The sequence below is a fragment of the Mauremys mutica genome, chromosome 20, assembly GCF_020497125.1.
Source record: "Mauremys mutica isolate MM-2020 ecotype Southern chromosome 20, ASM2049712v1, whole genome shotgun sequence".
Classification (NCBI taxonomy): domain Eukaryota; kingdom Metazoa; phylum Chordata; order Testudines; family Geoemydidae; genus Mauremys; species Mauremys mutica.
Window position 1 is genome coordinate 5,151,743 of NC_059091.1, and position 13,647 is coordinate 5,165,389.

At 47.0% G+C, this 13,647-nt stretch overlaps 1 protein-coding gene across 1 annotated transcript in view; it reads right to left on the reverse strand.

Moving 5' to 3' along the window:
- Positions 1-1,856: 1,856 nt before the first annotated feature.
- Positions 1,857-13,647, reverse strand: part of GALNT6 (polypeptide N-acetylgalactosaminyltransferase 6) — a 40,635-nt gene continuing 28,844 nt past the window's right edge. The window contains exons 6-11 of the mRNA XM_044995661.1: positions 11,039-11,156; positions 10,115-10,315; positions 8,852-8,983; positions 5,829-5,930; positions 4,257-4,409; positions 1,857-3,556 (exon numbers count right to left, since the gene is read on the reverse strand). Of these exons, the coding sequence (XP_044851596.1) occupies positions 3,434-3,556; positions 4,257-4,409; positions 5,829-5,930; positions 8,852-8,983; positions 10,115-10,315; positions 11,039-11,156 (829 nt within the window). The 3' untranslated portion in view covers positions 1,857-3,433. The remainder of the gene's footprint in view (positions 3,557-4,256; positions 4,410-5,828; positions 5,931-8,851; positions 8,984-10,114; positions 10,316-11,038; positions 11,157-13,647) is intronic.

The following is a 13,647-nucleotide window of genomic DNA, read 5'->3' on the forward strand; positions in this document are numbered from 1 at the left end:
AGTGTACGTCTGGGGTGCATCGGGGAGGGGAAACAGAATGTGGCAGGACTGCAATAACTGAAAATAGTGCGCCGATTATACAAATTGTCTCAGTTGTGCAACTTTTCTCTGACTCTGCTTCAGTGCAAAACTCACGCGATCCAAGGATGCCTCCCTCACCAACTCCAGAATCAAATAGCTCAGGGCAGGTCTAATCACGCTTTGCATCTTTCACCGCTGGCTATCAGAGCTTTCGACCAACGTTAGTTGAACTCCATTACTCGGTTTAAGCCCCGTTCTCCAGAGGGGGAATCTGAACCACAATGCAGCAAAGCAAGTTGACCAAGGTCACAAAGCTGGTCAGTGGCGGAATCCCAACTAGAACCAACCGTGACTCAGGTATTGGGAAGGTAAGTACATTTACAAATTCTGAAGTGCTCAGACACTATGGGAATGGGTGCCACGTAAGTACACAAGATAGAGATCCATCCAATTAAGTCTGCTGGCCACTCAAACAGGACAAGGACCTGGGGACTTGTGACACCCAGCGAAGATACTTGGGACAAAGGGAAACTGACTGGGCACTGGTGCCCCACTGAAATCCACCCATGGTATAAAGAGGCTCCAACAGAGGACAGCTGAGCAGGCGTGCTAGAGGGAGCAACCCAGGCTATTTTTCTGGGACATGTTTAACTGGCTGGCATTTTCGTGCTGAACTCAGGCCCTTTAATACTCTCAGCACCCTAGTGGAATTACAAAGCAAGACCACTTCCAGGAGATTGTGCTCCAGTCATCCGGGATGGAGGGGCGGCCTTCCCCATCCTGCTCCAACATTAAGGGTTAGGGGCTCGTGTCTGATCCTATTTTCCGTGCGCGATGGTGAACCTATCAAGCAGCAAAGAGGACACTCGAGTCCTTTGGAGGCAGTCACAACGAGAACGAGGGCTAAAGAGGTGGATGGGGTAAGAGCGCCACCTAAAGGGGCCATACCAGAGTGATGGCTCTAGCATCAGCTTTTAGTGCTGTGAGGGGTTTTTCCTTCCAAACGGGGAAAGATCCCTCAAACTCAAGGTGCTCCAAAGGGACTCCCCTCCGCCTCCGATGCCGCCGGAACAGACCCCGCCTGTCCAAAGCAAAGTGCCTTGCAAACCATCGGTGCGCACCAGAGCGAACGCTTTGAGAACCTGCCATGCCTAGAAACAATCTGCGCCATGGCGCTACATCGCGACTTGACCCTGGGATCCAGGGACGGACGGCGTTTGGGAAACAGACTAAACCCAGGGTTGCGAGTTCAATCCTTGAGGGGGCCACTTAGGGATCTGGGGCAAAATCAGGACTTGGTCCTGCTGGTGAAGGCAGGGGGCTGGACGCGATGACCCTGTGGGGCCCCTTCCAGCTCTATGAAATAGGTAACCCCAAAAGGCAGCATGTAGCCCTGTCCTCCTGGGTGGATATTACCAGCAGGGCCTGGGGAGTTTGCGTCCCCACTCCTGCCACTACTTTGGCAACACGTGTCTAGCTTATCATGCCGACAAAGTCTCATTTAAATGTAAACTCCCCCCCACCCAATAAAATTAAACAAATTGTGGAACTAACGTGATATTTACCACCATTGCATTATTCATTCTGCTAGTATGTTCCTCCCCCTCCCTGTATGTCTGTCTTTTCTATTTAGACTGAGTTCTCCGGGGCAGGGACTGTAATACTGTGTACAGTGGCGGCACAACCATAATACGTGTGGTTAATAACTGAACTGAACGGTGCGCCAACTCAGAAACAGCTGGGTGAAGTGTTTGTGGCTCTAGGGCCTGTTGCAGCAAACTGGGAACATCTGCTCCAAAGGAACCAAATCCAGACTGGATTCTTTTGTAAAATAGAACATCTCTTTATTTTAGGTTCGGGTCACATGTCCAAAGGTAGGTTGTCTGCCCCATTTCCAGGAAGATTTTTCAAATAAAATGAAATGGAATTGCTTAGAAACTAATGTAAACTACAGTATTCAAGTCTCAAAAAAGGGCTTACATTCACTCTCCTACTAGGCCATCTTTCCACAAGATGCTAAAATGGTAGAGAAACGAGCTGCACAGTTTAGTACAGGAGACAGGGGGATCAGCATCAGAGTTTAACCTAATCCCTCCAGTAAAGAAATCCCCTCTGCCCTCCACACACACACACATTCTGAAGAGTGCAAGCATCCTGGATTTGCAGCAGCATATCCTGTAAAAACCAGTTACTCTGCTTGCGTACTTCTTAATTTAAACTGTCTATGGGTGGGGGATGAGTCATCGGAGGCGTTACTTGGATGCAGATTTTTATAAAGTACCAAAACCCAAGCACGAAAGTGAAGCAGACAGCCCAGGATAAAAGTGGCACTACATATGTCCCTCGACTGGCACACGCTCTAAGTTAAAGATGGTAGTATTACTTCATTGCACAAGGAAATCAAAAGCCATGAGCTTGCTGGATCTCAGGATCTGTGTTCCATGTGCACTGATCCAGTGATTTAAAAAAAAAAAATCCTCCTCCCATACTCTGCATGCTATTCCATAATCTTCATTCCAACCACCACCATGATCTCGCAGGTTCAGAGTACCCATCTCTCAAGCGGTACTGCCATTGTATCAGGCTTTCCCCTGCTAGTCTATGCTCAGCAGCACCATCACCAGGCCAATTCCCTGCATGGGCCAAGTAAATGGTCCTTTTTATTTGCAACACAATTAGTACTACTATCTCCTTGTGCTGGCAAGAGCTTCCTAGGCCACACACAGGTTTCATTCGGTGCAACAGGCTGGGATTTTGCACAACAATGCACCCTGGTGTTATGTTTTAGATGCACACAGCTATCTCCTTCTTCAGGGTTAAAAATCTCATTAAACAAGAGCCTGTGCTAGAGAGCATGAACATGCTCTCCTGACCGTGACGCTGCAATTTCTTCTTGCAGCATCCTGATCTGCCTTTGCATGCAAGCCTATGTGATAACTAGGGGACACCAGATACTATCTTTGGCATGAGACATATTCAGAGGCCAGCTGGCACCGCTTCTTTGTGACATGTGTTGTATTCAGTCTCATCTCTTGCATTCTGACTGGTTGTGGTCCAATTTTCCGGGGCTTAGGACGTGGGATTGATCATTCATGCAATTATGGATGTAGTTGGTCCCATGTTATTTATCTTTGGATATGTTACAATATGACACTCACGTAGGCTGCAAACAAGAAGTTTGCTTAGTCTCTTAGAAAAAGTGGTACAAAAATCTCCACGTATTACACAGTCTTATCCCAAAGGCACAGAGTAGAATTAAAGGCAACTGTGAAATGCAGCATATTTAAGACGTTAGCTTCTTTTAAATAAAAGGAGGGAGTCTTAGCTTCTGTTTTCCTGAGTGCAGTTTGGAATCAAGATCTCAAAGTGAGATGGGCTGGCACATTTCTTGCTGACACTGGTTTTGTCTTCACTATACGTCTTCGGTAAAGAACCACTGCTGATAAGAATCTGAGGGGTTACAGGAAGTCATAGATGGATGCTCATCTCTTGCCGACAAACACATGTTAGAGGCCACATTTTTAATCAGACGATCCTAAAAACAAATAGAGATACCTTGCTCACATCATCCACTGATCTCAAAGTGCTTTAAAAAGAAGACCATTGTTATCCCCATTGTACAGAAGGGTAAACTGAGGCACAGGGCGGCGACATGACTTGCCCAAGGTCACCCAGCGAACCATTGGCAGAGCGAGGAATAAAACCCAGGTCTCTGGAGTAGATCTGGGCCAGATTTTTCAGCCAAGACTTTTTTTGGTGGAAAAAAAAATATTTGGATTGACTGAAACACTTCACAAATGTGCGTCTGTTTTGGCTGAATTATTTCAGTCGGAAAAAATTCAAAAGTTTTGTTTTGCCGTTTTCAGAACAAAATGTTTACATTTTCCGATTCAAAATGACTTTTCACTTAAAAAAAATTCATTCAATTTTAAATGTTTTTTTTTAAAAAAAGCTCCAAATTGTAACAAAACTGTCTGACCCAAACCAAAATTTTTCAATTTTTTGGAACTGCCAGGGAGCCAAAATAAGGTTGGTTACTTGCATGGCTCCACTCCTGAGCCCCAGTCCAGTCCTCTCCCCAGTAGGTCCCACTGCCTCCCAAAGGAACCCTCCCAGTTTGACAGCAAAGCACAAGACAGGCTTCTGCAAGGCATCCAAGAAACTCTCGTCAGAGGTGAGGAAGAGGGAAAGACACTCCTGCTTCTGGGTGCATTGAGCCTGTGTTCTTTACTTACGTGGGTCAGTTCCCATTCTTCATTTCCTGGAACACGCGAGTTTTTTCCTGTGAAGTGACAGTCTCCCAGCTCCACCGGCCCAAAGCCAGATCGGAGGCAGAGCTGCTTGCCGATGTTGTGCCGCAGGTCCTTCTGGGACGTGTATTCGAAATACTGAGAACCAAGACCAGACAGGGAGATTAGACGGCTGCTATCCTTCTCTCCAAATGGTCACCTATGCTACAAGAAAATGGCCTTGCCTTCTCCACAGCACCAACATTAACTCAAGGTGCTAGAATTCACTCTTATGCCAGTTGATAATCAAGAGCACCGCAATGCTGGTCGGTCCCCACACGTCTGAAGGATCCACCCCCCTTGACGAGACACTTAATCCCCCAATGAGCTGCACACTGAACAGCGTGGATACCGGATGGACAAGAGGCAGCCTGCTCATACCACCAGTGGAGTGAATCCCATCTCCAACTGTGATGTAATGCCGATGGCCCTGGGATTGTCTTCAGCAGTAGGGAAACAGAGACCTCTGGATCTTAATGCAAGAGCCTCTACTGCTCAACTCGAAATATCCGTCTGTTAGACAAGGCTAGAGCAGACTCATTGATTCCTGGGCAATCTAGCCACCACTAGAGGGCCACAGTGAGCTGAGATGCCAGGGGGCAAAAGAGTGCACTATAGTGGGGCCTATTCGAAAGCAAAACAGTCAGAGACCCAACGGAGCTGGCAGAGTGGGGTAATAGATTTAGTGGCTGGGGCAGAACACTAGAAGTCAGGTCTCCTGAGCTCAGATCAGCCACTGATGCGCTGCGTGAACTGGGACAGAATTATTTTCCCTGTCTTACTCCTTCTCCATCCTCTACCATCCGTAGGGATAACAACCTACTTCACGAGGGAAAAAGGGAGCAGAGCTAAGGTGAATTTTTTGGATGACATTTTTACTGCCAAACAATGAAGATTCGGATGGACCAAAACGTTTCATGAATTCGTGCTGAATTCACCAAATTCTTTCGGTAAAAAAACCAAAGAATCAGGAAAAAAAATCTTAATGTTTGTTTCAACACTTTCTAACATGCTTTTGTGATAGAATTTTACATTTAAACCAGCTAAAAGTCAAACACAATGTTTTGTTTCAGTTTGGATGAAATGGTTGGTTAGACCCGAATCAATTTTTTCCTTCTTCAGTGGTTTGGTTCAGCCCAGAAACAAACGAACAGAAAATTGGGACGGTTCTGAAAGGGGGCTTTAATTCACATTGTAAAGTGTTTAGAAATCCTCTGATGAAAGGCAGAGGCGCAGAGTGTCACTGAAGTGCTATTGGCTTCGGCTGTTTGGAGGCAGAGACCATTCAGGCTCAGGACTTGAACGGAGGTTATCGTCTTTACCGAAATAAAATAACTTGGTTTAATAAGAAGAGGTACAAAGGAGGGGGAACTGCCCAGGTTACATGCATGATTCACATCTACACTGCGAATGGGGAATGGCTGGGTTTTCTCTCTTTTCCCAGCTCTGGGCTTTCCTGTTTCTGTGGAGGTGGGGTGGGGTGAAAGCTGGTGGGATAGACTCGCGCAGGCTGCATACCTGATTGCCGCCCATCCCATGGCATGGGTACATGATCAGTGGCTTCCCTCCGTGATTGTTCTCGCCAACATCCAGGCAATTCTTTGACCCTTCATTTTTAATCTGAAAGGAAAGAGCAAAAAGCAAGCAAGCAACTCAGGTGACTTTGCTGCATTCTGGGTGCTCAGTCACAGACCTGACCCAACCCTGTGCACCTGGCCAAGGATTCAGGATCCACTTTTCAGCTCAAAACACGGCCCAGCAAATCCTATTACATCCTGTCGGGATCCCTGGGCTGTTCTATGTTTTTAAAATCAGGGCTTTGCTGTGGTTTTGTTTGGGTGCCTGGGATCCTCCCTATTTCTCTTCTTTTAGCAGGGGCTTGTTAATACTCCGTATATTTGGGCTGGAGTACTTGTGGCACCTTAGAGACTAAGAAATTTATTTCAGCATAAGCTTTCGTGGGCTACAGCTCACTTCTTCAGAGCTGTAGCCCGCGAAAGCTTATGTTGAAATAAATTTCTTAGTCTCTAAGGTGCCACAAGTGCTCCTGTTCTTTTTGCGGATACAGACTAACACGGCTGCTACTCTGAAACCTATATTTGGGCTGACATTTTCAAAGCCACTGGAGATGGAACACTAGACACAGAAAGCTCTGAGTTACTACAGTGAATTCTTACCCCCAGGTGTCCAGCTGGTGGGTTTCTCCAACATTCACAGGGTCTGATCACTGTTTGGGGTCAGATAGGAAAAAAAACCCTCAAGGTCTCTGCCACCTTGCATTTGCAGCATGGGGCATAGGTAACTTGTTGGTTTGAACAAGAGCACATGGTGGATTCTCTGTAATTGAAGTCTTTCAAATCATGATTTGAGGACTTCAGTAACTCAGCCAGAGGTTAGGGGATGAGGTAGAGGCGGTTCTGTGCCTGTGATGTGTAGGAGGTCAGACTAGATGACCAAGATGGTCCCTTCTGGCCTTAAAGTCTATGATTGCAGCAACTAATTCACATTAAAATTAATGAGTACTGGACATCCAAAATTGCTTCACAATCTCTGCCTTGGAGCTCTAAGTCCTAAGAGGCTGGGACCTTTCGTAATGCTCTAACTTTCCAGGGATGATTATTTTTGGGAGATCAGAAGACAAAGCATTCTGGGGAAAATAATGCTGAGAACTCCACAAACTGAAAACAACCTAGAGCAGGAGTCAAGTAATCCGCTATGGCCAGATAGCTGTAAACTGCCTTTGATACAATAACTTCAGGGAGCAGCCCTTCAAATTAATAAATCATCTGCCATGCTGACTTCTGGCTGCACCTGTATTCCGGAATGCAAGCAAGGGCAGGAGGGTTCAACCAGGATTAGGATCCTACGCACAATCTGTTTACGTCTAGTCACTCTTCTTCTGCTTACATATCAGTAGATAGCTGGATCAGAGAACTGGAGCTGCAAGTTTTTACCATGCAAAGCAACCACCTTTCTCCAGCTGGCATTTAACTCCATTGCTGTGAATTGGAAAGAGCGCAGCTGCGTGAGCTGACTTCCCAGGACAAACCCAAAGTGGGTATTTTCCCTGAGGCAACTGACCGTGAATGGCCAGAGACGCTGAGCGCAACAATCCTTAGTGGCCATAAGAGATAAGCAGCGCTCTGCACGTAACTGATTTTTCGGTTTGGAGCTAACAGCACTGCTGTGTCTCACAGGGGTGCGTGGGAATTCTGTATTTAAGATATTATGGTGACACAAGCCAGATAAATACCTAAGAGATGCTGTTTTTCTTGACTCACTGGGACAGTGAGAGTCAAACTCCTTTGTCTGTTGCTCAAAGCCTCAATTAGCTTTACTATAGTTCAGCCCGATTTTAAACTCCCCAACTCTCAGAACCCTGTACTGATACCAGTACCCTTTCAGCCAAGAACTGGATTGGCCGCTTAGAAGACTATTACTTGGCCAGAAGTACCGACATGAGGTATGCCCAGCCCTGAGGCAGTGAGTCATCCTTACTGCACTCCCTTTCCTTGCAGGCCTGGGTGAAAGAGCAAAACCTGCTAAATCAAAGACCAGCCTTTCTGAGCGTTGACACGCCTCCACCCCTACCGCTGAACCTCCACTGTTCCATTCTTGAGCAGAAGTTGCCAGTCATGTAGCTAGCTGGGGAGGAATATCCAGGGAGAAGTCTTTTGAAAGGAGTGAACTTCTTTTCATTGTGTTTAACATGAAAATGAAGCTTTTAGTCCTGATGCAAGATTGTGTCAGTAGGAATAAAAAGCTCACTTAAAAAAACCCCACCAAATGCCTTTTCCACTTGGGGGAGGAGAGAGGCGTGGTTGTGTGAGTAAATAAAGGGAAAATGGATTCTCTTTCTCACACCCAGCTAGTGTAGACGAGCCCTGAGACAAAGGGGAATGGGATCGGGGGAGGAGGAGAGAGATCAGGCGACTGAACAGGAGTTTTCCAAGTCTCATGAAGTTGCTCATGAACAACATGGAGGATTCCAAGTGCCAGGGCACCATTTAAGGCTATGTCTATACTACGAGTTAGGGGTGTGATTCCCCTGCCCATGTACACATGCTCACACCTAAGCTCTCATCGAACCAGCGTGAGTATAAATAGCTGTGTTGTCACTGCAGCAGTGCTGGTAAGCGTACAAAAAGGTATTCCTGGCTCCTGCTAGGCTGCCTTCATTTGTAGATTCCAAACCCAGAAGGAACCAGCGTGATCTGCTCTGACCTTCTGTATAACACAGACCATAGAACTCTCCCAAAATAATTTCTATAGTGGATCTTTAAGGAAAACATCCAGTCTGGGGCAAAGTCATTTCCCCTTGTTGTGTCCGAGTTTCTCATCTCATCTGTTTTGTCTTGGACATTTAGACTGTAATGGGGCACGGACCGTCACATCAGGAGTCTGCTCAGTGCAATGGCGCCCTGATCTCCGCTGGAGCCTCTCGAACCGCTGCTACCATCTCCATTTGTTTCTGGAGAAGGAGGGAATCAAGGGGGGTTTGCCAGAAGGAAACAGGACAACAGACACACTCCCGCACTTACTGCTCCGTAGAAGGTTGGAGTCAAGTCTGGGATGAAGATCTCTGGATAGATAGTTTGTAGATACCAGGTGAAGTTTTTACAGTGCAGTTGCTCCTTCAGTTTGAGCCGTTCCATAATGTCGCCGTACGTTTTCTATCAAAATCATGCAAGAAAATTAAAACTAACCTCAATAGGGCAGCAACAGAATCCAAAACCCGGTGTTCCCTTTAATAGGTTTGCCTTAAGGCATCACAGAGAGGTGGTTTCCATTTGTAATTCACCGTAGAACCTTATGGGATTAAGTTACAAAACACTTTCCCTTCTTATCACAGGTAGGATGCAAAACAGCATCGAGGAGCATGTTTCGCAGGATGCTGGTCACTGGAAGTAGAGAGAAAGAGAAAGAGAGAGAGAGAGGAAACCTGTTTTCCCCTCCAGCAAATCTTTGAGAGTTTGAAATCCCCAACCCCACCCCCAATCCCCAAATCATGACAGAAAGTGGAAATCTCCAAAATATTTTGACTAAAAAAAACCCCCAGAAAGTTCAGGTTGGGTGAATCGAATGGTTTTCTTTTAAAGCTTCGTTTTTTAAATCTAATTCGAAATTTAACCTAATGATGTTTTGAGCCAGAAAATCTGATTTTTTTTTAAATTCAGAAAATGTCAAAATGAAACACTGATAGTTCTGAAGCTTTTCTATGGTGGTGTTTTTTTTGGGGGGAGTCAGGAGGTTTGTCCAAACCTATCCTGTTTTGCAAACAAATTTCAATGAATCAACATTTTTTGACGAAAAACCATCTGTTGAAAAATTCTCTGACTGGTTCTAACTGAAAGGCTCATCTCAGACAGCACAAGGCATTTGGGAGCCATCCTCCCTTTGGGTTCTGATCTGTGGCAGAGCTAATAGGGAGGTGGGTGTGTCTCTGCCTGCCCCGGTGGCCTTTAGAGGTACCTGTGGCACCTTTTCAAGCCAATAGCTATAGTTGAAGGTGGTACTACCAATAACCCGTCGCCCCCCAGCTCTACAACCTAGCTCTGCTACTGATCCAGATTCCATGTGGGTTGGCCATTGACTTAGCAGAGAGTCTAGTTGACTTTTATGGAGTTCTGCACAGGCAGATGGGTCCATCCACGTGGTTCTCTTCATAGGACCAGTGCCTTAAGTGTGACACTAAAAGCCCAGCACTGCCAAGAGGAATCAACCAACTAGTTTCCCTGCATACAGAAACACATAAAAGATGCTTTGATTACTTGTGAGATGTTTTATGGAACTGGGTTCAGTACCTCTCTGGCCATCTTCGAGGCCTGCTGGTTTCTTCTGTAGAAGATTTCCTTGTAGTCATCCATCCAGACCTCCGCCAGGCGCACTTGGTTCCTGGAGATGACCTGAGTTCCTTTTGGGAAGGTATGTGGACTTTTGGAGCGGAACACGTGCCCAACCACCGAGCAGGGGATGATCTCCAGCTGGCCACCACACTGCCAAACCTACACAAGGGAGAAGCAGCCCATCCAGTGGATTTCAAAGGGAGCTTTAGTCAAACAAACCCTGACACATAAATGAAAGGGGAAAAATATTTTTTCCTATGTCCAAAGTGTTTTCCTCCATAGTTTGAAGTACAGAACTGGACTGGGTTGAGATCTGGCATAATGTGCTTTGAGCTTCGTTATTTGTATTGCAGTAGGACCTTGAAGCTCCAGTCACAGACCCCATCACGCTAGGGGCTATACAAACAGAGCTTTGCCTTTCTAACCACAGGCACTGAAAACAAAGGCTCTGGTTTGCAAAGGTTCTGGACCCCTTCTATCTGGAGCAACGAGACCTCAGCACTTACGGAATTCAGGCCCAAAGCCCACAGTTAAGGGATTTTGTTGGCCAAGGTTATGAGGCCTTATACTCAACGGCATTTCTCCCTAACGTGATAACTTTTGAATGCTACATCTGATCAACGCCAGAATGTCAGGGAATGTTCTAGGCATTAGTGGGCACAAGCCTATTGATTGGGGGGGGGGAGGGGCGGGGAGAGAATTTCAGAAAATCAGAAGAGGGAAAAACAGAAAACACACAGGGACCGTGTGTGTGTGTGGGGGAACTCTTGCAATATGACGGGCCTACAGAAGCAACCAAATGTGTGGGCCCCCTAGTTTTAATCCTGCTAGAAGTTAACGGTCCCCCCTCCCTCCCCCCACCAAGCTTCACTTGGTTCTTACCCTAAAGGACATTTCCACGTTCTCCCCACCCCAGATCTCCATCTGGTCGTCATAAGAACCAATGTGTTCAAAATAGGACTTGGAGATCGCAAAGAGGCCACCAGCAAAAGTGGGAGACCTGAGGAGAGACAGAAGCAGAGTCAAGAGACCATACTTCGTGCATCGCAAATGTTAGTTTAACAATCCTGGCAAACCCCACCGTTCATCCTGCTGCAAGACAAATAGCCGTAGGAAGCAGGACAAGATCAGAAATGAGGATATTCAAAGCCGAACCCAGCAACTGCCTCCATCAGCACTGGTTTGGTATTGGCAGCTTTCTTGGTTTGGACGTACAAGGACAGAAGACCAAGGAATTCTGGAACACGTTTACCACGGCAGGCTGCTACACAACCAATCCCAAAAGCTTTGGTAGGGCAGTAAGGTCACCAAGGATGGACAAACCGAAGATACAGCCAGACTGCTTCGGAGACCTGGCTGGAGATTGAGCCAGGCGGCACTCGAACCTGTAGGGAGGCCAGGGGTGAATGAAGGTCCCTAAAAGTGTGTGTGTGTTGGGGGGGGGTGCAGGACTGGCACTTGAAACATGGCCCCGCCCCTGTGCTGCCCCTTCCCAAGGCCCCACCCCACAGTCACTCGCCCTTACAGCTGGTAAAAAGTGATGGGGTCCATGACCTCCTGCCCCCACCCCATTCTGGGGCCCCTGAGGGAGGCTACGTCCCTCTGGGCTTTGTCACGATGATGCAAATATCCCCAGTTGGCAGATGGGGATAGCTACGCTGAGACATTAAATAATCTTCACATTCACAGCTCTGAGTCCGGGTACTGAACTTTAAATGGGGGGTGGGGGAGAACCGAAACTGGCTTTTATAAAACATACTGAACTGCTGTGTTGTCGCCGAGAGGAGCCAGCGGAGATTAGAGGCAGCTGGAAGCCAAGTTACCAGTCTGCAGGAAAAAAGGGACCTTTATTGAGACAGAAACTTCTCCCGTCTGACCTTTCCACAAAGCGGAGCCGTACTCCAGGCCAGAGGCCAGGCTTTGTCTCGCTATCGTGGAAAGGGCCAAGAGCAGGCATTGAATGTCTTCGCTTGGGAATTCAAGGTTATTCTGTTTCTGGCAGGCTGGCAGGGTTTGAAGGAGACAAAAGACTCTTTTCTATGGAGCTGCAGGAGCAATGCACTTTCAAATGTCAAAGGTAAGTTACCAAAAACAAAGAAAAAAAACCAATCTTAGGAACTTATCTGGCCCCCGTCACTGTTGTATCTTTATTGTATTCATCCTTGCAGCACTTCAGTGCTGTTCCCTTCCCTTTTACAAATGGGGGCAGAGGACAGGTCTACATGAGACGAGGTTTGCCGATATACTACGCTAGCACTGTGGACGGGCCTCACGCTGGCAAAACTGTGCTTTGGGCAGTACAGCCGATTCCAGCCCTTCTGAACAAAATGAGTTCCCAGCAACGCTGTGCTTTTACCAGTACGTCAGTCACAAATCACGCCTCCTCACGTCCCGGACTCAAACAGCTATGCCAGCAAAAGTTTAAGGTGTAGAACGGACCCTAGTTTATATTAGAAAAGATTTGCTGGTATAGTTATACTGAAAACTCTCCTAGACACAGGCTACATTGGCCAAAGGAGAGCTTTTGCGGTATAGTTAAATCTCCTCCCCGAATGACAGGAACTGTACTGGCAAAATACCTCTTCTGCCCGTATAAGCTACTTTTCTACTAGGGCTTTTACAGGCAAATCTTCTCTCGTGTAGACAAGGCCTAAGTGGTTTGTCCAAGACCGCACAGGAAGTCAGTGGTGGAGCAAGGATTTGAACCCAAGCCTCCTAGACCATGCTGCCTCCAGCCTACTAGAATTAATTGGAAATTAACCAATACCATCTCACTGGCAAAGAAACCCCCCCCCCCCACCATAAGTTTTGTTAAGTCTCAGTATTGCAATAAGCAGGTGCTTCTGTTTTGTGAGGGCCAGCAATTCCTACTAATCTTCAGTGCTCCCTCTGTTCAAACGGAAAAGGGCCTTTTCGTAAGACTGAATGGGCGGATCGCCCCCCTCCCTTTCCAACCCAGGTACTGACAGTGCATTCAGATGACAGAGTTTTTGAGGTAAGTGGAAAGATGAAAAGACACAGTAATTAGGCCCTTAATGAGAGACTTTGCCAGAAAGCAAGGTCTGTCTGGAGCCTGAGGTGATTAAAACCTCCTTTTGTAACACCGACAGACCCCGGTCGTAGGCGGGCAGGATCAAACCGGGGACCTCTGGAGCTTAATGCATGAGCTAAATGACAACTGGCTCTTAGCTAAGGCTGTAGAGCACTCATTTTAACTCTCTCGCTAAGTGGCCTCGGTGCCACTAGATGGGACAGAACACCACACCCAGGAGGTGTGTGGGTTACACTTTCATTTGTAGAATTAAGTTCATAATGGTTCTCATTCAAACCCAACCAGAGATAGCCTCCCCACCAGCCGCCCCGCTCCTTTCAGCTAACCCGAACAGAACGCACACCAGTGTCTGATGAATAGCTTCTTCTTCCCAGTGTAACGCAGCTTCAACTCCTAACGGCCAAGCATCCTAAGGGGACATCTTGACACTCAGTTAAGA